The sequence below is a fragment of the Gopherus flavomarginatus genome, chromosome 4 (genome assembly GCF_025201925.1).
Source record: "Gopherus flavomarginatus isolate rGopFla2 chromosome 4, rGopFla2.mat.asm, whole genome shotgun sequence".
NCBI classification, from domain to species: domain Eukaryota; kingdom Metazoa; phylum Chordata; order Testudines; family Testudinidae; genus Gopherus; species Gopherus flavomarginatus.
In genome coordinates, this window is record NC_066620.1 from 134642462 (window position 1) to 134668681 (window position 26220).

General features: G+C 43.6%; 1 protein-coding gene across 2 annotated transcripts in view; it reads left to right on the forward strand.

Annotated features, from left to right (window-relative positions):
- The window catches only part of SCML4 (Scm polycomb group protein like 4), a 106176-nt gene that overhangs the window by 52866 nt on the left and 27090 nt on the right, over positions 1-26220 (forward strand). For both annotated transcript variants that reach the window (XM_050951408.1, XM_050951409.1), the window contains exons 3-5: positions 8394-8523; positions 12331-12531; positions 14639-14833. In XM_050951408.1, the coding sequence (XP_050807365.1) occupies positions 8394-8523; positions 12331-12531; positions 14639-14833 (526 nt within the window). The remainder of the gene's footprint in view (positions 1-8393; positions 8524-12330; positions 12532-14638; positions 14834-26220) is intronic.

Below are 26220 nucleotides of genomic sequence, written 5' to 3' on the forward strand. Positions count from 1 at the left end.
TATGCCCATTTCACAGATGGGAAGTGGAGGCACAGAGAGGCTACATGACTTCCCCATGATCATACAGATGGCCTCTGGAGGAACAGGGAATTGCACCTGGGTTTCCCAAATTCTAGACTAGTGCCTTAGCATTCCTTTATTTCTCCTTCCAATCTCCATTCACTTGCATGGGAGTTGAGGAGTCTCATTACTCTGTCCAAGTCCTCAGCACTTTTCATGCAATGACACCTTCAGGGACAGATCCTTAGCTGTATAAATTGTCATAGGCCCATTGATCTGCTCCTCCACTCTGACTGAGCATCAATAAGAGTTTTACATAACTAGCGGAGGATGGTCTGGCAAAAAACATTCCCTCTCCTGGGTCTCAGTGGCTCCACATTTGCTGGCAGCATTAGGAGAAGAAAGAAAAGCTTGGAGATGATTCATTATTTATGGGATCTGCTTTTACACAATCATTTCTGGCCTCCAGTGTGTGTGACTGGCATCTTTAGGGACAATGCTATTTCTTGATGTGGGAAGGACAGAAATAGCTGCTGGCTTAAGTTTCCAAAGTTGACATTCACAACTGGTAACATTCAACACATCTGGCTTCGTGCTATTTATTTGCTTTATAGGATTTTCACACCAAAGCAATGTTTCTGCTAAGACTCTGTGTATATGATGTCCTCTACTGAAGTGCGCAGCTCTCAATAAAAACACACTCTGAACACCAGTCAAAGATTACATCTTGTGATGTGTAGCTCTTGCTTGATTTAACTAGCTCTCAAATTGTATGACTTTCTGATACCATGAGACTTCTATGCATTTTTAAAAGCGACTCCATGCCCAAATGGCAGACAACCAACTCTATCTATATAGCAACCAGCAAGCTGCATTATTACAGAACAGATGGACAAATGCTTTCTGAATTTTAGCAAACTATGAATTTACAGCCTGGATTCAAATATATTTTTGACTGAGATTTGAACAACAAAGACATTTTATCATACACAATATAGCATCTAATGACCCATGGACTTTTTTTACATAGACAGCTATTTCCTTTTAGTGTAAACGTGTTTCGAAAGTCCCATGCCCCATGTCAACATGCCCCATCATCAAGTGAGGTTTTCTCCCTGAGACACTGCTCGTTCTGCATCGTTCTTGTTCTAAGATTTCATCAGATGTTTTCCTCCTGTTCTAAACTCTTTTTCTTTCTGAATGAAACATTTTGAAACAAAAAGTCAAAATATTGTGTTTCAAAATGGCTGCAACACACTGTTTTGACTTTTAAAATAAATCTTTTTTTTTCCTGTACAAAATTATTCACCTGATTCAAACCCAAATTTGCAAATAGTTTTGGCGTCTGAAAAACACACTTTTCATCTAATTTACTATTCGCTGAAAAAATTTCTCCCAGCTCTAGTTTTCATTACCTTCTAGTTGAAGACCTCTGGCAATATCTCTAGTTCGTGTAACAACCATGGGCCCTGATCCCACAGTCAAATTGACAAAGGTGGACCCTTGAACCTATTTAGTCAATGAGCCTCATTGACTTCAGGAAGCCTCCACGTGGGAACAGGTACCACCTTGGGGAACCAGTTGCAGAATTACAGCCATAAAGCCCAGTTCTGCAACCTTTCATGATTACTGAATAGCACTTATTCATGTGTATGATCTCACTGAAACCAATAGGACAACTCATGAGCATAAGTGAGGCAATGTGAGGCAAAGGTGTAGAAATAGGCTCTTGCTATTACTTAGAAGGGGGTATAAATTTGCTTCCCTTGTTCTTCAAAGAGTAGGAATTCCTAGAGGAAAAATGTGTCACCGAAGTGTCCAAAATGAACGCCAGAAGTTTAGGGAGGATGGTCCCTCATTAAGGGTTCTGGACTGAGAGTCAGGAGACCCAGATTTAATTCTCTGCTGTGCTACAACCTTCATGCGTGACCTTGGGCAAGTCACTTAGGGTAACACTTTCCAAGGTACCAAAGTGACTTAGCAGCCTAAATTCTATTTTTAAAAGCCATTTAAGAGCTGAAGTCTCACTGAAAGGCAATGGAACATAGGGTATGTTTACACTGCAATTAAAAACCTGTGACTGACCCATGCCAGTTGGCTCAGGCTGCAGGGCTGTTTAATTGTAGTGTAGACATTTGGGCTCAGGATGGAACCCTGGCTCTAGGACTCTGCAAGGTGGGAGGGTCCCAGAACTCCGGTGCAGCTTGAGCCCGTAGGTCTACACTGCAGTTAAACAGCCCCTCAGCCTGAGTCCAAATCAAGTGAACCACAGCAGTCTAATTGCAGTGTAGACATACCCTAAGGCTTCTGATTGCCTAGATCACTTTTGAAAATGGCACTTAGACTCCTAAGTCACTTAGGCATTTTTTAAAATGTTACCCTTAGTCTCGCTGTGCCTCAGTTTCCCATCTGTAAAATAGGGATAATAGCACTTCTGTACCTCAGAGATGAGTTGCAAGGATTGTGAGGTGCTCAGATACCGTGGCTGGGAGGGCATGTAAGTACTTAAGATAGATAGACAGACTGTTGACAAAATAGACTGCATGCTTTTGTATGTGTAGACTTTTTAGGTGAAATCTTGGCCCCAGTGAAGTCAATGATAAAACTCCCCCTGATTTCTATGGGGACAGGATTTCATCCTTTGTGTACAAAGGATCCAGTCCTATAAACATTACTCAAGCTAAACGTCCATTGGTTTCAACTGGTCAAATCCTGACCTCATTAAAACCAATAGCAAAACATTAGCTCCATCCCCGAAAAAAGCTCTGGAAAATTTGTTCCTATGTACTGAACATTAGTAACAATACATATTTTGGGCCAGAGCCTCAGCTATGTCTTTGTTGTGCTTGCGCATGTGAGTGGGCCAGAGGAGAGGAGCATACTGCAGATGGCTTCTGGGAACAGCGCATGCTGGAGAAGTCTGAAGCCTGCTCTAATCCGAATTGGCTGGATTGGCTCAGGATCCATTGGAGCATTCTACATTGTAACAGAGAATCTGCCCAGAAAACTAAGAATGCTGTCCCTCTCTTTTGGTCTTAATTCTCAGCATATGGTAGCATAAGTAATGGGTTAGCTGTATTAATAAAACACCCCGTGACTCAACCCAGTGCCTTTCTTTAAGGCTAAATGTACATTACCACTTATGTAAAATGCTCACTGACATCAATGACACTTATGCGTGAATAAGAAATATACGATCGGGGCATGGATCTAATTTACATACTGTATCATCTGTTGGATTGGTTTAACTACTGAACAGCCTGCCCCTGAATCATTTGCTCTGACGTTTCCACTACTCCATTGTCATAGTGGTTGGGGCATGGTTAGCTATATTCCCACAAATCATTCATGAGCTTTTCATTTTGACTCTGTGCATAAAACATATCTGAATGATTTACAGGGAGGATTTTCCATATATTCTACACCATTTCAACACATTTGCTCTGACTGTCTGGCTCACTCTGTTTTTCATTTTTTTTCCATATCTGCCCTATTTTCTTCACAAACTCACTGTCCATCGTGGATTTGGTTAGATTTCCAGTAGAACAGAGTCAGCCCAAGATAAGAAGAGTGTTGGTATTAAATATTCAGAAACTCATGGACAGCAGTAACTCAGACTGAGATATTCAGTCTCCAAAGGCATTTAAGCTTCAGTAGCACTGTTACTATGTCATCTCCTGTAATCCTGCCATTACTTTATTATGGTCTAAGTATAAAATTTCCCCCTTCCCTCCCTCCAGGAAGTGGCATTTATTTGAACGTGGATGCTTTCGTGCAAATTCAGTTTTAATTAGATTTGCAGAAAACTGTTTACTAAAACTGAAAGAAGAGGCTTCCAAACTAGTGAGCTCACAGCAGTCTAGTACCCTGTTTATTTGCTCTTGAGCACCAGCCTCATCTGCACCGACTAGGATGAAGGTGCAGACGAAAACTTAAAAGAAGGCCAAGAATATGCCACTAAAGTCACATAAGCTGACAGATCTGCACTGCTCACCTCACAAAGGGCTCCTGTTAAAGTGATTCAAGAGACTTGAATTCTTGAGAGCTCGGGGGGACTAGTGTGTGTGAGTCAAGTTTGAGGCCAGCCTGCTGTGAGTCACTAAGAAGGACAAACAGCCAAACCGCAAATAAAGTACCGCTTTTAGGTGCCTCTTCTCCGAAACAAAAACAAACAAACCATATCGGACTGAATAGGGTTGCCAACCCTCCTGGATTGGCTGAGAGTCTTCTGGAATCTAAATCGATCTCCCGGTGGCTACTGTAACCACCCTGGGAGATTTTAATAGCCACTAAAAGTCCAGTCTGCCGCACAGTGGGGCTAAGACAGCCTCCCTGCCTGTCCTGGCTCTATGCAGCTCCCGGAAGCAACCAGCACGTCCCACTGGCTCATAGGCGCAGGGGAAGCCAAGGGGTCTCTGCACGCTTCCCCCACCCCAAGCACTGACCCTAGAACCACAGCCAGTTGGAGATGTGGGGAGGTGCCTGCAGGTAGGGGCAGCGCACAGAGCCACCTGACTGCCCTGAGCCTAGGAGCTGGACATGCCAGCTGCTTCTGGGAGCTGCCTGAGGTAAGTGTCACCCGGAGCCTGCACCCCTCACCCCTTCCACACCTCAACCCCCTGGCCTAGCCCTGAGCCCTGTCCCACACCCAAACTGCCTCCCAGAGCCTGCACCCCAACCCCCACTCACACTCCTGCCCCAGCCCCAAGTCCCTTCCCACACCCTGCACCCTCTCCTGCACCCCAACCCCCTGCCCCAGGCTCAGCCCAGAGCCCTCTTGCACACTCTGAACCCCTTGGCTTCACCCCCAGCCCAGAGCCCACATCCCCCGCACCCCAACTCCCTGCCTCAGCCAGGTGAAAGTGAATGAGGGTAGGGGAGAGAAAGTGGGGAGCGGGGCCTTGAGGAAGGGGCGGGGCCTTGGAGCTGGGGCATGGCAGGGGTGGGGCAAGGGTGTTTGGATTTGTGCAATTAGACAGCTGGCAACCCTAATTGAGAGGCGCACAGAACTCCAGCGTGAGGGACCCTGTAAGTTTCGTAGCATCAACCCACACTACCACGGATAAACTAACAATTTCACTTTCTGACTTACCACATTTTGCAAACGCCAAACAAGCTCCGGCTTAAGACTTTCCAATGCTTATCCTCCCCCCTTCCACAGCCATTGATTTTAATGGTTTAAAAATTACCAGTGGCTCTGAGCAGACTTTCTCAATTCTAATTTTAACACCCAAAGATTCTCTAAGTCTTGAACTGCGCATAATGCTACTAAAGAATGGACCAGAATGAACCACCTGCTCTGCCTAGCTCCCTGCAGGCCTGACCTGTGCATTGACTTAACATCAGGAGCTGCCACGTTTTATAACCTGATATCGCAGCAAATTTAAAACTGGTGAAGGAAATGCTTTTTAAAACAATGAACAATTAGTCTGTGGAGCTCATTGCCACAAGATCTTATTAGGACCAAGAGCTTAGCACTCTTCAGAAATGGATTGAACAATTAGGCCCTGATTCAGCAAAGCACTTAACCAATTCTTACCTTTTAGCATATATTTAAACCCCCTCTTCCTCCATTGATGTAAGTGCCATTGATCATCTTACTTGTTTATAAACCACCAGGCATCTCTCTAGTACTATATATGGATCATTATTTATCGTCATGAATAATGACACAACTAACATCACAGTAACCCATTTAATCAACGAGCTAGTTGAGCCACTGTACAAAATGCTAATATACAATATCTCATGCCCACACTTGCGCATCCTTCTGCCCCATGAACCTGGGGTTGGGGGGTGGGGAGTGTAGGGAATAGTAACTCTGCAATCATCTCAAAAATATTTCAGCTCCTTTGAATGTGCTAGTCAGTCCCCTGGTTTTGATTTTTCACCAGGGGCCACTAGGAATACCAAATGCAGGGGCTTTTGCTTTGTGTCTTCACAATAGGATTAAGTAATCGTGATCGTATTATTCTTCTATAGTACTACAAATGAGCTTGTTTCTTTCCAGATAGCAATGAGATGAAGTCCCTGCCTTAAAGAGCTCACAGTCTAATCAGACAACAGAGAGGGCTGGGATACAAGAAAGAGCACAGTGACTGCCTGATGAAGTTTAGATTTGATTTTATTAGGTATATATTGTATCAAGCATTCTGGAGCAAGTCCCCCTTGAGGGAAGGACTAGGTTTTATAAACCTCGTGGAGAAGTGTTTTTTAAGGATGGAGGACTGGCTGTATGGCAGGCTGGGTCAGGTAGATAGTTCCAACAGAAATTGCACCAACTGCAACAATAAGTTGTTTTTTTTAATTGAGAATATAAAAGTATTTGCTTAATCCTGTCCCAGGATTCAGGAGATATGGGTTCTAGTCCCAGCTCTGCTTCTGGGTGACCATGGGCCAGTTGCTTCCTTTCTTTGTGCTTCAGTTTTCTCATCTGTAAGAACAGTTGTAAGAACAGTCATCCTAGGGCTGACTGCTGATCCACCTATTCCAATAAATTGTTGTCTGACAGTGGCCAGTGCCAGGTGCTTCAGAGGGAATGCACAGAACAGAGCAATTATGAAGTGATCCACCCCTTGTCATCCAGTCCCAGCTTCTACCAATCAGAGGGACACCCAGAGCATGGGGTTGCATCCCTGACCATCTTGGCCAATAGCCATTGGTGCAACTATCCTCCATGAAGTTATCTAATTCTTTTTTGAACCCAACTATACTTTTGGCCTTCTCAACATCCCTGGCAATGAGTTCCACAGGTTGATTGTATGTTGTGCGAGGAAGTAATGAAAATGATACTGCTCTCTTCTGTGAAGTGCTTTAGGACCTACTGATGAAAAGCACTATATAAGCGCTAGATGGTGATATGATTACACAACTGAGCTCAAGAGATGCTGAAGCAATAACTTTGCTGAAGCGATAATTGGAATGAGTCTGTATTTGGGGCATGATCCAAAGTCCATGAAATACAATGGAAAGACTCTTATTGACTTCCATGGATTTCGGATCAGATTCCTGATCCAGCTGTTTTTACCACCATGATGAACTGAAGTGGTAGCTGTTTTAGGCATTTGCAACCATTGGCAGATATCCATCTTACCAATGAATTGTTGGACAAGACAAGCCTTTATCAAAGAGTGTCTGTCTCTCCACAAGATCTTGGTCACAGTTTGGTGTTTCAGCTAATGGTACCAACTTCTTTAGAACCTAAAGGATGCTTTGCACACCTTCGCTGGTTTGAGTGAAGGTTCATAGGCAGCGACATCCCTTATAATGAGTATGGATGTGAAAGTTGTTTAATTTTCCCCAAACCATTGTTCTGTAGCATTCTGTAGTTTGTCCATTAAAAACAAAGAAAAATCAGTTGTAAGAACATCTTGAACTGGCTGATGCAGAATGTGGAATTCACCTTTTTGTGTGCTGGAGAATAGCCAATATTCAGTCATGTGTTCTTGAAGCTTATCACTATACCAAAAGAAAAATCAGGGTGATGCTTTCAGGACTCATAAATCATCATGCCAGCACTCTTTAATTACAAGGTAACCGGCCATCATTTGATTGGATAGACATTGCCAGGTATTGTAAGAGTAATCGCACTGTATTATTTCACAGTAAATACTCATGGCGCTTATGGATATGTCTACACAGCAAAAAAAACCCTCTTCCCTTGCAAGCCTTCAGAACCCAGGCTCCTGTCCAAGCCTGACCGTCTACACTGCTACATTTAGCCCTGTACTGTGAGACCTGTGGGCCAGAATCAGTTGACCTGGGCTCTGAGACTCACTGTGGCAGTTCTTGTTTTTCTGTGTAGATGAACTCTTTGTCTCTAAAGCATACCACAAAGTTAGCAGGATTCCTAAGTGTAACTACTTAACAATTGACATTGACTAGGTAGTAATAACATGACTAGGTAGTAATAAACCATGTTAAGAGCCAAATCCTGTTTTCATTAGCTTCACTTGAGTCGTTGAGTTTTGCACCAGATTTACACTTGTGTAACTGAGAGCAAAACTTGGCCCTAAATTACTATGTAGATAAAGAGCCCGATTCTCTGCTGCTTTGAGTCTCGCCTAGTTATTTAAACCCGAGTAAAGGGTGTGTAAAATGCGACCATTGTGATTTGTTTGATTGTACACCCACTTTGCTCAAGTGTAAATAAGTACACGGTGGGGGTATAATATTGTATCCTGCTACTTAACGTGTTACTGCTCATTGCAAATCAATGTCAGTTTCTTTCAGTCCATTATCTTTCAAAGAATGAAAGGCATCTCTTGGCTGGAAGTAAAATGATGCGAGAGCAAATTGCTAATAAGTGGGAGTTCAGTGGAAGTGAAACGTGTGGGATACAAATCAAATGCACTGTACATATTTTCATTACCCAAATTGGTTATGTCTTGCAGCTGAAGTCTCGTGTCCTGATGACTCCCTTAGCAATCTCTCCTCCAAGAAGCACACCAGAACCTGATATTAGTTCAATCCCTCAGGATGCAGCTACAATACCCAATTCGGCTGCCCCACAAGCTCTCACCGGTATGTTGAATCAAATGCCGCATTGCAAAGCAGTGGGCAGATATAGTAGTTTGATACTTGTGCTTTCTATAGCAAACTTAATCCCTGCAAAATGCATACTGAAAGATTTAGTATGTTTGCCTGCTAAACTGATTGCTAAACACACAGAGCAGAGATGGAGCACGTTGCCTTCTGAGCTGTAACTTTTTATAAGACTGTACATTCAGGAGTGCTGGAACAATTTGTGCAGTGGAGGTGCTGAGAGCCTTTGAAACAAACTGTAAACCCTGTGTATGATGGAAACCACTTCAAGCCAGGGGGTGAGGCACCCCTAGCTCCAGCACCTAGGTTTACATTTTGACTGAGTAGTTTGAGGGTTGGCTAAGAGAGTCAGTGGGCCTGATTCTCCTTTGCCCTGCACCTTGTATTGTCATTTCCCCCTGTGCAAAGTTCAGGTAAACAGTATCATTCTGATTTTGTAGCATTTTATGCACATTTTGAATAGATGTGAATACCTATGCAAGGTACAGAGAAGTGGAGACTCAGGCACATGTATAGACGTCCCGCTTCTGTGTTTTTAATCCAGGTTTGGAACAGATCTCAAACCTATTCCCCATGAATAAATATATCAACCTCTCCCATGCACTTGCATTTCTAATATCAGAGATGCACCGGCATTGATGAAGCAATAACCAGAATCAGTGGTGTAGTGTGAACCTAAGGCACCTGTTAATTTAATTTTGGGAAAAGAAGAAACTTACATTTCTTGGAGAGGGAGGAATGTGATCTAAGGACTCTGAGTCAGATTCTCAACTGGTGTAAACCAGTATTGGTCCATCAACCTCCCTTACGCTGATTTATACCAGCTGAGGGTCTGGCCCTTTCTGTCTGACAAGGTTTAATGATTTATGGAAAATACGGGCCTGATTCTCTTCCCACTGACATTGGAGTTATCAGAAGTAACTATTTAAGTCATGTAAGTGAGAGGAGAAGCAGGCCATAATTTGGAGGAGGGTGGATTTCTCCTAAGACTTTGATACAGAAAAAGATTTGATGATGTTAGATATAAACGAAACCAAAAATCCTCCTTAGCTCAGGCATGCAAAGGAAAAACCTCACTTCTTTTTTGGTAGCATTCTAATAAGAATATAATATTTTGCATTTATTTAGTTCCTTACATTCTGGATCACAAAGTGCTTTACATATATTAAATAACAGAGCTTCACAATACCTTGGTGAGATAGATTTTGCTATTCCTAATTTACAGAAGGGTAAGGAGAGGCACAACGGTGAAGTGACTTCTTCAAGTCTGTGACATTGCTGTAAACAGAGTTCATGAAACTTGAGCTCCTAAATCAGTGGTTCTCAAACTTTTGTACTGGTGACCTCTTTCACATCGCAAGCCTCTGTGTGCGACCCCCTTATAAATTAAAAACACTTTTAAATATATTTAACACCATTATAAATGCTGGATGCAAAGTGGGGTTTGGGGTGGAGGCTCACAGCTCACGACCCCTGATATAGTACCTCATGACCTCTTGAGGGGTCCCGATCCCCAGTTTGAGAACCCCTATCCTAAATCATTTATGCCCTTTTGAAAAAATCCCTCTAAGTTTCTTAAATGTCAGAAGACTAAATGTTATCCAGGAGAGGCCTCCTTCCACCAAATCCTTCTTATTCATCCTTATGACCAAGAATGGGGTGCTGCAAATGACCAAATCCGGTTTTAGGCAAATTAAACAGATTCCAGAGCCAAATTCAGAAACACAAACACAGATAGGAATCAAGTCTTGATATTCTATTCTATCAGAAAAAAGAACAGGAGTAGTTGGGGCACCTTATTCTTTCAGAGGTTCCCCAATAGTGGATGAATGTTTGGGGGGGTAAAGCAAGGCCCAGGCCAGCCCCCATGTGGGGGGGAGTGCCACCCAGTCCTGCTCTCCTCCCAGATCTGGCTCTGCCCCCAGCTGGGGCCCCAGATCCTGGCCCTGGCCCTGGCCCTGCCCCCAGCCTCAGCCCCCAATCAGGGCCTGGCCACAGCTCCACACCTGGCCCCGGCCCCACTACCGGCCCCGCCCCCAGCCTCAGCTCCTGGCCAGGTCTCCATTCCTAGCCCTGGCCCCACCTCCAGCCTCAGCCCTGGCCACAGCCCCATTATCCCTGTCTGCACTCTCCCTCCACCCCAGAAGCCACAGCCCTGCTCCCAGCCCCAGCTCCAGAGGGGGCATGGACAGGGGTAAGGGGGGGGCACGACCCTGAAAAGTTTGGGGACCACTGTATTATATCTTATGTTGTATTTGGTTAGTAAATCTACAGCCTAAGAGCTCTCCACAGCTCATACATGCTGCTTATATTTTTAACTATATTGCATCTTTCTACGTACAGAACTTTGAAGATATAAAGCACTATGTAGTGTTAAGTATTATTGCTATTATATTCATATTTGCCCAGGATTTATTGCTGGAGTCCTTCCTGTTGTTCAATATGAGTGGCTATATCATAACCGTTAGAGTGCACTGTGACATTAGAACTAGATTTTCATTATGGTGATGCAAACTGTACGTTACTTCCAACATTACACAGCTGTCACCAAGTCCTCCGCTATGTTTGATATTTGTTGTCACATATCCGATTTCTGTCAGAGGATGATGTTATATTGCCTGGAAGATGACAGCTCTAGCACACTCAGTCAGCTATTATAATATATCTTACTTCAGACTTACCCAGGCCTTGTCTTACTCACCACGAGCTCATGTATAGTCACCCTGAAACTGAGATAACCTCCCGCATGCTTAAACAAGGCTCCTGCTAGCCAGGTGTTAACAAGGATTATCTTGGTATAGCTGGGCCCCCTAACTCCGTTATACATTTTACAAAACGGTGCTGCAGAACGGTTCAATGTGCTGCTGCCTACATACAGTTTTAGTCCCAGCAGTGCCCTCTATTGGGCAGCTACCCATCCAATTACTGTTATCCATATTCTCTACTTCTCTATTCTAAACATTTTCAATATAGGGGCAAACTTTTGCCCTCGCTTCTCTGAGGGCTTGGGATGGTAGCAGCCGAGTGTGTGGAGTGAACTATTCTGCCTTTGCAGGGTATGATGGTTCCTGAGGAGCTTGGAGGCAGCACAGTCAGCAGTTCGCTTCACTTCTGCTTCGGAAAGGCTCAACATGTAAATCTCACAGTGCCTGTTGCAGGATAGCAGTTTGTGTACACAACCCCAGGGCCTAGTCGTGCCCCTACTCTGCCCAGAAATCGCCCCTAGCAACCGCCTTTCTGAGGCTTGCATGCATGACCGCCTGAGGTGTACAGATCATATTGCTAGCTGGCCCACACCCTCTTTCCCATACACAGCCCCACTGCAGATCTTAAATGGTGCAGAGGGCCTTCCTGTGGGGCTTCTAAACTCCAGGCTTAATTTCACTCTAAGTGAGAAACTTTTCATATGACACAATCAGGAAGAAGCACGTGGCGTTTGAGCTCAAGAGTCTATGACAGTCTCTGTGAGCAGGCACAGAGATCGAATTTTGCACAGCATAACATTTTTAGTATCACACGACTCAGCAGTTTTTTCAGTAACTTCCTTAATTGCAAGTGACTTGCTATCACTTATCCAAATATAATACAGGGCCAATTTCTACTTGCTTTACTCATCCAATGGGCGTAAAACCATCAGCATTTAGTAATTTGTGTCACTGCGCATCATGATATTTCACACTGGAAAGGAATCTTAATTAAATATCATGAAATATACAAAACCAGAAAACAGGGTTGGTTGTGATGTGAATATCTTTTAACGACTGTGTTGGGATTTTGTGTCTACAGTCTGCATTTACGTCAACAAACAGGCAAACATGGGGCCATACCTTGACAGGAAAAAAGCGCAACAGCTTCCAGATCACTTTGGCCCTGAAAGACCTTCCATGGTCCTACAGCAGGCAGTTCAGGCATGCATTGACTGCGCACATCAGCAAAAGACTGTCTTCTCACTTGTCAAGCAGGGCTATGGAGGCGAGATGGTGTCAGGTAAAACATTGAAAAAAGGCTTTGCAATAAATCTGAAAGTGCTATAACATCATAACCTTTCTTTTAAATCTCAAGATCATATCAGCGTTATTCAAATCATCAGCCCAGCCTCATTTCCACCCAGAGAAGTTAGGAGTAACTCTACTGAAGTCGATAGAATTGTACAGATTTGAGATTAGAATTAGGCCTCAGGTATACAGTATATTGGCGCAAGATACAACAGTATCTGTTTTTGGAATGCTATTAAGTGATTACAGTTCTTGTAGAACTAGCTTGGAAGCTAGTTCTTGTTATTGACAGAACACATCGTGTGTTTGAAAATGTCATTTGTTTGGCCCAACAAAGCAGTCAGTAAAAATCAAATATCAAAAGAACTTCAATTTCCTATCTCATTTTTAAATTAGTTTCCCTTTGTCTTCTCACTTTTTTTTCCTGGTTCAAGAGGGTTTTTTTAATCAAACAGTGGGAAAAGAAGCAATACAGGGGAAACAAAAGGATTGGACTAACACAGACTGTGTATTAAATTTAATTGTACAGTGACACACAGCATTATCCATTTGCTTAAGCTATATGCATTATGGGTGGGTCAAATACTACTCCTCGGTAAAACACCCATTGACTTCACTGGTACAAGATTGCCCTCTGTGTACTATCCATGGGACAGATCTGCTCTCAGCCACATCCATGGAACCCCAATGAAGGATAGAGACTAGAATTTGCGTCCATGTCTGGGGCAGCTGAGAGCAGAGATCACTGTGAACGGAAGGCTTAGCATGAATACTTTTTATATAGCAGGAGGTTTAGGTTGTTGCTTTGGAACAAGGGAATAAAATAAAAATAATAATTTTCAAATGAGCTCCTGAAAATAGAGAGCTGCAAGCAAGCAGTAAGGCTGAAATCACTCGGGATCTAGTCCAACCTGCATTGCAAGGACCATCCCAGCTTTGCCCTACCACTGAGACTTTCCCTCTGCTTTGTGACCTAGATCTCTGTCCTGCTGGGCAGCACTTAATGATTCCTCCCTCCTCCTTTTGTTTCCCCTTTGGGCACTTTAACTCCAGCTACAGCTTTCTTGAGAGAACCCAGATACACTCAGCAAATTATTCTAACTCATTCCTGAAAACATGCAAATCAGCGGTGAGCAGTGCAGTGTAGTGTGAGGTTTCTACTGTTCATTTATTCTTCTCTCCTTGTGTGAGCATGATTCTCATTAACATTACTGAGGGAATTGCCCTATGGGCCAGGACTGAACAATTCATTAGACTCAGGTCTTCTGATTAGAATCAAACTCAAGTACCAAAGCTGAAAACCTTATTCAGATATTTTTTCTCTTCTTTCCCTCCCAGCAGCAACAGAAAAGGGACAGCAGTGACCATTAGGAACAAATGGCATCATAGTTGTTTCTACTCTTAAAAAATGATATTGGGTCAGAACTTCAGCTGATATAAATTGACACAGCTCCATTGAAGTCCTTGGAGCTATGCTGATTTACATCAGCAGAGGATCTGGCCCATCATCTCCCACTCCCAGTAAGAAGCATCCAACAAACAGAGGAACACAAGTCCTTCCACCGGGAAGCAGAGTGGGAACCTTTGCCCTTTTCTTGGAGTCATCTCAGCAGATGAACTTCCTGGATCTAGGAGACTTGAAGCCCTTATCCAGGAAGTAGCTCCTTATTCGCTCACCACACACTTGCCTCCTTCTGACAGGAAGTTGAGTGAGGCTTCCAACACAATTTCGGGCTGTAGACTTCACCTCCTTCCAGCCTAACTCCTTTACATAAATATTTTCTTCAAATGCTTCCCAATCCCAGCGCACCCCCCACTTTCCACTACTTGAACCACAAAGTTCGTCCTCAGATCTGATCTTTGTCAAAGTCCTGGCAGGACTAGCCTTGAGGTTAGTCCATTACAAAGGTCAGGGCCAGCTGCAAAATTTGGATCTGGATCTAGGGTTGTGGTTCAGATTCCTCTCTATGGAAAATATTCTATGCAACCAAAACAAACATTGCCTGGAACCATTTTCATGCACCATTAAAAAGACCTCTCAGACTGTTTTGCTCCCATGCATCGTTGAGTGCACTAAACTGTCCTCACTTGCTTTTCAGTTTCTGCTTCGTTTGATGGGAAGCAGCACCTCCTGAGCCTGCCAGTGGTGAACAGCATTGGCTATGTCCTGCGCTTCCTCAAGAAGCTCTGCCGCAGCCTCCTGTGTGACAACCTCTTCAGTAATCAGCCTTTCCCACAGTACAGCAGCACCTCTGGAAACCCAACGCAGTATGAGAATGGAAGGCTGGAGTCAGGTGGGTTTTGATTCAACTGCTGTTAAAGATGTGATGAGGACCAATAAAAATGAGGCTTTTCAGTGCTCAGCCAGAAGATAACTCTCATCGATTCCAAGGCCAGAAAAGACCGTTGTGATAATCTAGTCTGACCTCCTGTATAACACAGGCTGTACAACTCCCCCAAACTAATCCCTACAACAGATCTTTTATGAAAACATCCAATCTTGATTTAAAAATCTGTGGATTCTCCATCACTGGCACTCCCTTGGTAAATTGCTCCACCCCCCACTAGTTACCCCCCACTCAGACTGGGAAAGAAAGCTATTCTGTATGTAGCTTGTGGCAATTTGTAAGCAATCCAACACATTGGGCCAGGTTCCTATTAGTTACCTACTATAACTCCAGGGTAATGCCATTACCTTAACAGAACTATTCTGGATTTAGATAGTGGTAAACTGAGATTAGAATCAGGCCCAACTTCTCTCACTTTTAGATCTACCTAGTGAGTATAAATCTAGACTGGATTTGTGATTCTTTAAAAGATTTGGTTTATTATTTGCTGAGCACAGGCAATGTGCTCAGTGCTGTACAAACAGAAAAAGGAAGGTCTCTGCACCTTACAATCTAAAGAAGATATAGACCAAACAAACCATGCATTGAAAACCAAAACATCAAGCAATGCGCATGGGTGTGCGCGCGCACACACACACGCAGAGTGCTTGATGATTTAATATTGCTAGGTCTTGCAGATGCTGTGTGTTTTAAGGGAGGTGTTATGCTTCACAGCCTACAAAGAGAGAAATTAAATAAAAACATAGGATACTCTTGCCGGAAAGTTGCAATGTAACACTACTTTATTTCTTACAATTCAGAACAGACAAGAAGCCCAAAACAGAGAAACAAAACCTGCTGCTCCCTAAAAAAAAAAAGAAGACACAACTTGCTTTGAGCTGTCTCTTTTCAAACTGACTCTGATCACACCCACTATGCTGCAGAGTCCCCGAGGCTGCAAGCATGACTAAGGAACACCCCACCCCCTCTGTCTTAGGCCTAGTCTACACATGGGAGTTACATATCTGCAATTGTGAGAAGAATGCTATAGCGTCCACAGTTATGACCCCCAAATCACTCATTCCTCAGGAAGACCATAACCCTGCCTTCTTTACACACCATGCTAGTGGGAGTTTGCAGTGCACAATCCATGCAGGAGCAGACTTTTCTGGAAAACTGATGCAGCTGTCACCTCACTCTGAAGCCACATATTATGGGGGAAGAGATTTAGGAAACCAAACATTGTAAAGTTATATTGTCCTGCTCAGAATAAGGCATTTCCAGCACCCCTAATGTACCTGTGAATCCTGGACATTTGTATAGTAGTTGAAGGCCTGCTGTCTGGAGGCTTTGTGTGGAAAGTCTGTTTCTGATGGAAGGCTACAATTTATTAGATGTGGCTATTTTGTACTCTCTGCATCTCCTTTACAATGTCATTTCGTAGCAGCTGTTTCAGAAAACACTGGCTGCATTAGATATAGGGGTCAGTCACGGCTTTGCCACAAGTCCAGAATAAGGAGCAGCATGCTGTTACGTTGCCTCAGGAGCAGCCGGGGAGGGGACCTGTGACTGCTCTCCCTCTGGATCCACTCACTGCTGGAGGGAGAGAGTAAACTGCGCAAGGTCTATACACAGTGCCATGTGCATTCACCAGCACAGCTACTCCCTCCCCATGCCATTCCCCCTCTCTCCCACCTGCATGGGGTGGGGAACATAGCGGCCCTGGAGAGCTTGCTTCCCTTTGTCTTTACCTGCACTAGCGAAGTTCCTCTCATCTTTCCCAAAGCCAGCACTGCAAAGTCTCCTCTGATGTCCCATGTGAACCAGTATCTGTGGCCAAACTGAGCAGAATTATGAGCACCAAATTCAGACCAGCTGTAAACTCGTTAGTCTCTAAGGTGCCACAAGGACTCCTTGTTGTTTTTGCTGATACAGACTAACACAACTACCCCTCTAAAACATCAGACATAGTGTGTTCAGGAAACAAGTGCAAGTAGTAAGGGAATGTAAATGCATTGAGGCAGTGAGTGCGTCAAATAAGTGTCATTTACACACCAAAGGGCATAGTAGGAAAAGCAACATACAGAGAAGTGTAGGCTACAATGATGAGAGCCAGGTAGGTGGGAAATCAGTGGGAACTGGAGGGCTCAGCTCCTCTGAACATGAGGCTGCTTTTAATCACAAGCCTGAATGTGGATTCAGGAACCAAAGGTTAGGCATCCAGTTTAGGACATTTGTCCTGTAATGGTAGAGACTCTCTTCTAAATGACTGACAAAACACCTGGGCCATAATCTGCCATCTCTGAAGGACTATTTGAAGTGCCATTTTTCACCCTGAACTTGTGTTGGCCTTAGTGCTCAATTGGCAGTCAATGAGGAGTGTCACTTCAGAATCTGGCTGCACATTCTGACTGCAGAGTAGATCATGAGGCTGTTCTGAGCGAATAGCCCCAAGAGGGGAAAGAATTTCTTTTTCCATAAGGTTAACAGAAATAAAATGAGACAGAACTTACACTTATGATTAAATTGAGTGTCAATTACATGCTGATTCTACTGTACCTCACTTTGTGCAAATGTCATAACATGTCAAAAGGCAGCATAGAAAATCCCCTGGAAGCCACAATTCCAAACCTCAGTTTGTTCAAAAGTATTTTCCTAACACGACTATCGACATCAGTGAATTTTGCAATGACAATGCCACAGTGATCTCATATCACATCTCCTGTCATAATCTATTAGACCATTGGGGGCAGTCATTGCTCTGTCACCTACATGATTTTTCCTTTCCTTTTTAAAGTGCAGTTAATGTTTATGAAAGATGCCAGGTGAACAGAGCTGGGAAGCAAACGCTTATCGTTAGCTACTGAACTGGTGGGGCAGCAGCAGTGTGAGGTTCCCCACAGTGACCCATTCAAATCACTTCTGGCTTGGAGACACCAACTCAAGGGGAGAGAATCTCATGTCCATGCAGTCCTTAGCCTCTCTGCTTAGGCTGTCACTAAGGGGGTCTGATTGTGATGCTGGTTTTTGTAATGTGGAGATCTGTCTACTAGGAACTGGACTGAGATAGCCCTCTCATTTCACGAGGAAGAGACACCAGGTGGTAACAAGTCTCTGTCACTAACAGCCTGGTTTGGATGGGAACAAGTGAACTAGAGGTGAAAGGTTCTATAACCAATGACTATTCCACTACCTTCATTTTTCATCTGAAGTCACATTAAGTCAGGTGCTTGCCATGCGACAAGCGAATCTGACAAAGCATAGCGCTATTATACATCAACCTGGTGCTATTAGTTTGGAATGGCTAATATCAGGTTCACATCAATCACTTTCAGCCATTTAGGAGTGAACAACTGATAAGAAACATCATCCGCTCCCCCCCTCCACAGTATTTGCACTGTAGATGTGACGAGTGGCAACGTAGCTTTGAATCCAGTATTAAAGAATGATAGATTATAACGTATAGTTTTGTTTCTTTAATATTTTTTTCTTGGGCATTCAGGATAATTTTTTGTCTCTTAGCCAGTCAGCACCAGGGCAGGGTTTGTTTATTTAGTGTGGCCGTGGTTTCTGCCAGTGCCAGTGCTAGCCCACTGGGGGCCCTAAGCAGGAATATTTCACACACACACACACACACACATGCAACACATACTAATAATTAATTGGGGGGTGGTTCTTGAACTGCTTGTGGCCCTAAGCAATTGCTTCGTCTGCTTATGCGTAGCACTGGCTCTGTTCTGACTGAAGAACTATGATCCAAATTCTGCCATCCTTTCTCACTTTGAATAGCAGCTTACTGTGCTACCGGTCCCATTCATTTCCTGGTACTACTCAGCCTGAGTGCGAGTGGCAGACTATTCCAGCCGTGCTACTCCCTTTGCAAATGCTGTCGTTGTAGCTCAGGCTCTGTTATGTGTGGGGTAAATGGACAATGATGAGCCACTGAAGGGATTATTTTGTCACTTCATAGCATGAGGAATCCATATAGTGGCAGCATGTTATGTCATTGCTATTAGTGAAAAGATTACTTTCCTATGGAATGGCAGTGCAGCCCAATCCCATTCAGCCATACACTCCAGGAGACACCATGAAACAGGATTTTGGTGAAACTGGGGAATCAATGCATAATACATGTCGATGGTCTTGTGTAAGTCGGCATTTTGATTGAATGAGGTGGCACATACTGTACTGTACTAAGTACCTCAGTGTATATATCCTTGCTACAGTCAGTTATTATTGGTTTTGGAAACTCATTTACAAGATTATTGTCCAGACTCATAAAACACATTAAAGCATTTAATGAGAAATTGACTTTAGCCACATAAAGCCTATGAAGTGTAGGAGAGACGCTGGGGATGGTGAAGACTACCCTGTCAACCCTTAGCCAGCGAAGGGAGCTGAAATGCAGCTGCTACTCCAGGCTGTGAACTGGATAAGTGACCACAGCCCCTCATGCCACACCTACAAAGAGCCAATTGACCAACTACTACCCCCACTGATAGCAGTGTGAATCCTCAATCACTCCATTGCCATCAGTAGAACAACTCCAAATTTACAAAAGCAGCAAAGAATCCTGTGGCACCTTATAGATTAACAGACGTTTTGGAGCATGAGCTTTCGTGGGTGAATACCCACTTCCTCAGATGCATGTACACACTACATGCATCTGACGAAGTGGGTATTCACCCACGAAAGCTCATGCTCCAAAACGTCTGTTAGTCTATAAGGTGTCACAGGATTCTTTGCTGCTTTTACAGATCCAGACTAACACGGCTACCCCTCTGATACTTGACTCCAAATTTACACTGGTTTAAGTAGGAGCAGAGCTTGGCCTGCTGTACTTATGTCTCTTATGAACCTTCCTCTGGCAAGTTACTAACCCCTCCTTCTGCATCTTTGCAGCAGAGCCAGTACAGAGACCTCCTCTGTTATGTGCAATGCAGAGACCAATCCCTCCCCCCAAACCCTGTAGCTACTTCTGATGTAGCTCCCCCTGCACTTGTCATGATAATACCTTGTCCTTAGTGCAGAGGGATTGTGCAAGGCCCTGTACACCTGTGTGAATTTCACATCGAAGGTGAAATTCCCATAATAAAATGCCATAGGACATCATGCAAAGCAGCAATGTTTTTCATGGTTTCCGTTATCCGGTTTGGAATCTAGATGGTCTTTCTTTTAAAACTGCGTGTGCCTTTTAGCCTTTGTGCACTAATGAAAGTAACCCATATGGTGACTTTAGGGCAGTTATTCTTGAGTTACATCGGCAGGAGAGAGAGGAGAATCTGCTATTGCATCCAGTCATTAATCCACTGACATCAAGCAGTTGTCACCTTTCAACCCTGCCTATTTGCTCATGCTCACAGTCAGCTACCAAATGCCAATGGCTACATAAAGGCCTGGTGGGAATTGTTGATATATTTATTTAAGCATATATCATGTACAATGTTTTAAATGTCTGAGAACCCAGAACCATGAGGTCCTATTCATAGCTAGCCCCTGTGCCTATTCTTACCGTTGCCACCCTCATCTTCTTCATAACCCATACTGTTTGTTACAATCATTTGTTGCCTCGTGAATTAGACTGTGAGATATTGGGGAGGAGATCATGTCTTCCTGTGTGAACAGGGCCTAGCACAATGGGGCACTACTCCTTTTTGGGGCACTATCACAGCCATAGTATGAGCAGTCAGATTGAGTGGGTGGAGCTGGAACCAGGGGACAAGAACCAGAGCTGAGGGTCAGAACCAGAACCCAGAAACCAGAGCCAGAGCTGGAACCAAAGGCCAGGAACCAGAAACAAGGCAAAGGAGCAGGGTCTGTCACAGCAGCTGGCTGGGAATCCACCTAGTTGCACAGACAACTTTCTGGTGTCCCCACCAGGTTTAAGTAGTACACCTGGACCAATCAAGGACTCCAGGAGCACTGCCAGTCAGGTCCTTTATGGATAGCCCATCCTATAGTTCTTGGGCCCACAAAGCTCACAACCTGTCAATCACTGCACTGCCAGAGTTATCAATGGGTGGCTTGGATGCACCAGTTGCCAAGAGACTAGCAAACCCAGGTTCTAGCCCTCTCAAGCCTCACAGGTGCTACTGCAATACTACTAATAATATGTCCCACAGCCACATCACTCTGTGTTCTGATTCCATTAGGTTTCACATGGGAAGTGAGCATAGGCTTAGGTAAGTTCTTGGATGGCTGATCTCCAAAGAACTTCCAGGTGTACTGCAGGAAGTTGTGCTGGTGAAACAGAAGGTGTCAATATCCCCCCCTTGAGTCATTCCTGACCTGATGCCCCTTGCAATGTTAAGAAGCATTGGCTTTCTGGAGGTACCATCTTTTGGATGAAGTTCTGACCACATGTGGTCATTGATATTCCAAAGGCACCTTTGACAAAATCTGGAGTGTTAACCCTAGTAGCTACTTTCAAACCTGCCAGCTGTGTTTGACTTCTTGAAATTCCCCCTCCAATATCAACTGCATATTTAATTTGTTTACTCTTTTTGTCTTGTGTTGTACTATGCTATCAAATGACTGCTGTGTTCTACCACAGGGGTGGCTGCATTTAAATGAGGGGCAAGAGACAATTCCTCACTTCTCCCTATGGCCGCTGCTGATCCTTCTCCCCAAGGAAGGGATAGGAGGATCTGTGAACAGTGAATCTTCCAGATTTAGAATCATAGGACTGGAAGGGACCTTGAGAGGTCATCTAGTCCAGTCCCCTGTCTCATGGCAGGACTAAATATTATCTAGACCATTCCTGAAAGATGTTTGTCCAACCTGTTCTTAAAAATCTCCAATGAAGGAGATTCCACAACCTCCCCAGGCAATTTATTCCAGTGCTTAGCCACCCTGACAGTTTTTCCTAATGTCCAACCTAAACCTCTCTTGCTTTAAGCCCATTGCTTCTTGTCCTATCCTCAGAGGTTAAGAAAAACATTTTTCTCCTTACTCCTTGTAACAACCTTTTACGTATTTGAAAACTGTTGTCATGTCCTCCCTCAGTCTTCTCTTTTCCAAACTAAACAAACCCAATTTTTCCAATCTTCCCTCTCAGGTCATGTTTTCTTTAATTATTTTTGTCGCTCTTCTCTAGACTTTTTCTAGTTTGTCCACATCCTTCCTGAAATGTGGCACCCAGAACTGGACACAATACTCCAGTTGAGGCCTAATCAGTGCAGAGTAAAGTGGAAGAATTACTTCTCGTGTACTGATTACAGCACTCCTGCTAATACATCCCAGAACAATGTTCACGTTTTTTGCAACAGTGTTACACTGTCGATTCATATATTTAGCTTGTGGTCAACTGTAACCCCCAGATCCTTTCCGCAGTACTCCTTCCTCGACAGTCATTTCCCATTTTGTACATGTGCAACTGACGGTTCCTTCCTGAATGAAGTACTTTGCATTTGTTCTTATTGAATTTGCCCTTACCCTTTTCGGGTCCTTGCCATGCCAATGGTCTGGAAAAATACCTGTGGACCAGAGATCTGTACTGTGCAAGGGATGTTTGCACCCTATATTGTGCTGCCTACATCAGGCACTAGCAAAACAATACCAGTTCACCTGCAAAAGACCTCTCACTAGCTGCAAGGGGGGGAGGATTGCTCCTCTCTTTGTAAACACTCTATCAGCCTTGCACAGAACGCGGTATAGCAATCAAAGTAGTTGTGTGGTCCAGTGGAAAGAGCACTGGAGTGCGAGTCAGGAGACAGGATTCTATCCCTGGCTCTGCCATTGGCCTGCTGGCTGATCAGGGGCAAGTTTCTTCATGTCTCTGGGCCTCTGTCCTCATCTGTCAAATGAGAGTAATGATTCTCGCCTTCCTTTGAAAAGCCCTTTGAGCACTGTGGATGAAGAACGCTGAATAAGAGCTAAGGAATATTCTTACTATCTAAATTATTATGGAAATCTTGTCCTCAAAGTGACACAGGAGATACTGAATAAACAGAGGCACAGAAATTTCAAACCCTCAAAGGCCATGAAAAACACAGTGTTTTCTCTTGCCAGTGTTGTGCCTTGTTAAATCTTGTCCTGTCATGCACTAGGAGCAGTGCTCGTGGTTTTAGCGTATGCTCAAAATAAATGGCTTTTATGGTTATCAATAGCTTCAGCTTGGCTTCAGTGTTTAATTACCTGCAAAGGCCATTTATTGCCTCATATATTCCTCTACCATGAACATTATCCCTTAAATGCTAAATAAAATATTACGGTCACATTTAAAGTGGGAATGAAGGCATTGTGCGAGCCACCCAAGCACAGCCAAACTAACATAAAACATTTGCCTAATCTTAAAGTTGTTTTTTCTTTGAGGAGGGGGTGGGGGGCTTGGATTGATCACAGTGCTTGAATTGGAGTAGAGGGGGAAAGTATTTGTATTCTCAGGCTCTTTTCTTTCTTTTCACAACCAGCAGCTCTGAAAAAAGGGAGTATGACATTATCCACCCCGCAAAACCTCTCTCCCCTTTCAAGAACTGATTGACTGTATTTCAGTGAGGGGGTGTTACGTTACAGTGATAAGTCATTTATACCCTTCATTTAGATGGAACAGAAATTGATCTTTATGCACAGTCTTGCTTTCTGGACATAACATTTAAGGTGATGACTTGGTGAACAAGCAGCGAGAGCTGCAAATGTTGAGTATATGTTACTTGTGAACTTGTCTTTCAAAAATACCAAGGAGGGAGAGGAATTCTTGAGGGTGTTACGTGGGGATATAAGTAGGAAAAATAGATGAAGTTAAGTAACAGAAAATTAAAATACAGAATCAAGAGAAGTTTCCCTATAGAGTAATCTGTTAGGTTGTTGATAGTCTCCCATTGCAGGCAGTAGAAGTCCCATTGTCTGCGACCTTTAAAACTGAACTGGACAAAACACTAGTAAAGGTATAATGGGGAATAAATCCATCTTTGGCAGGGGGAGGGAGAGGGTGATCCAGCAGGTTAGATTCACCCAGTGTAAATCCACTGACAACTATGTAGTTCCACCAAGGAGGAACTTGACCCAGAAGATATTTTGGATCTCTAACATCTATGAGAGTATGTTTGCTAACTCAGTGATGGATTGAGGAGGCTTCTGAAAATTCTGCTATGGTGTTATCAGTATTCAGACATGAATAAATGGCTTCTCTTACTTAGCTCAGGAAAGACCAACACTTTCAGCTATGTTTGAAATTGAAACTCATGTGCATGCCCAGTAATGGAGTTGCTCCCACTTCCTCGGAACTGTGTCAAATGATGTGAAAAACCTCCTTCCAGCAGTCAGCCCGAGAAGAAACATTTCTCATTCTCCTCTGGATTACTGCATCCATGCTCACACTGCAAACAAACCGTCCCCTCTGAATAAGACCCATCACATGCTGAAGGCTGGAGCCTTGTTGATCTCTCTTCTTTTAGCAAGTGCCACTAAAAACAACTGAAAGGGAACATGAGTGACTTGCATTATTGAACAAACAGTACTTTCAGAGCAATGGCTTGGAGTCACCTGGTTCCAGTGCAAGATGATTTACAGCAGAATCAAAATGTTACTGATGCTGAGATCAGGGCAAAGGAGCCAAATATGGAATGGGCCTTTCCAAAGGAATCTAGATAAATCTGTTTTTGATAACACATAATTCAAAATGGGTCAACAAAGAATTTGGATGAAATGATTAGAGTAAGTGCCCAGAGTGTGATGGATGAGATAGCAGCCACTATGAACAAAATATACATGAGACAAGCATTTTAATTTATGTCTTACATGTCCAGATGTGCAGAATGAGTGTAAAATATATCTAGAATCCTAGTAAGATGTAGAATTTCATGCTTATGATTATATTTGTTTCAACTTGTTAGGATTTTTAAGATTTTCTTGGAATTTTTTTTCATTCTTTTGAAGCAGTTTGAATGTAAAATATCAGCAAGTTCTTTATTTTCAAATGTGTTAAATGAAAGTTAAATATGAATCTCCCATTCCTAAAACAATGTGTAAAATATTTCATGTTGGTTAACAATGTAATTCAAAATGCCCCTATTGCAAGGAGTCAGACCAACAGATGTGCTTAAAAATCCCACAGGCAGCAGTTCACCATTATCAAAAATATCACTTACCCAAGCGACATTTACATTAGTCAGTAACTTATAAAATTCATCATAGCCAACAGGGGAAGAAGGGCCTCAAACTTTTACCTCATGCCAGTTTGTGCCATGCTATATAGAGTTATTCACGTGTTGTGTGATCATACACTTAGTGATACTATAGAGAAAGGCTGTGAAATTTAATTTTCCATTGTTCATGTACAGGAAGCCCATGTATGCACACACGTGTAACACCGATGGACCCCAGTTGGAAGGAGGGATCAAACCTGGGGCTTCTGGAGCTTAGTGCATGAGCCTGTACTGCATGAGCTAAAAGCCCTATGGCTGTTAACTAAGGCTGTAGAGCAGACTCATTAATCTCTCTCTCTCTCTCTCTCTCTCTCTCTCTCTCTCTCTCTCTCTCTCTCTCTCTCTCTCTCTCTCTCTCTCTCTCTCTCTCTCTCTCTCTCTCTCTCTCTCTAAATGGTCTTGGTGCCATTAGATGGGCCAGAACATCACACTCAGAAGGTGTGTGCGTTACACGTGCAGTATGTGAATTGGATGCTTATGAAAGGAAAAGACTAATAGAACTGATTAGAGTGAAGTACAGTGCAGAATGGCGCAAACTCCTCCTCACAGCTATACCTGTGCAACTTGGCACTCAGGTGAAACACTTCTGCTATTCTAGTTTTGAACCTTTTCAGAGACTAGTCAGGTGCACTGAATGTTGTGGTTTGGTGACAAGGACCAAAAACAGGGGGGCATTCAATGGAATTAAAAGGTAGCAGATGTAAGCAGAGTCAGAATGAGCTCTACCCTGACATCTGGTGGTAAACTGTGGAAAAGGACTCCAGGGGCTGATCTCGTTTGCCTGGGCACACCCACCCTACCTAGCACGATGGGACTACTTTCCCAAATGGTCACTTTGGCCACTGTGGGATCCCCAGTCTCTTTGTTATTGGGGCAGGAGTAATGAAGTGTTGTTATCCTGGTTATGTGAATCAAGGACAGTAAAACTTTACTTGGCATTTTATGACGAAGGGATTCACCCTCTAGTAAGTAGCACTCGCTAGGCAAGGGACATGGGTTCCAAAGCCTAGTGAATTGAGTGAGTTTGTCTGGCTGTGCCTGAGTGAGTGAGTGAGGGAGGGAGGGAGGGAGGGAGGGAGGAGGTGGGACCTTCTGAAGGCCCTAAACATCACTTTGACTCCTCTTCTCTCCACTGTGTAATAGCAGAGCTAATTTTGATTCCATTGAGAGTCTTGTTACATGCTGCAGAGCTGAAATTGCTGATACCTA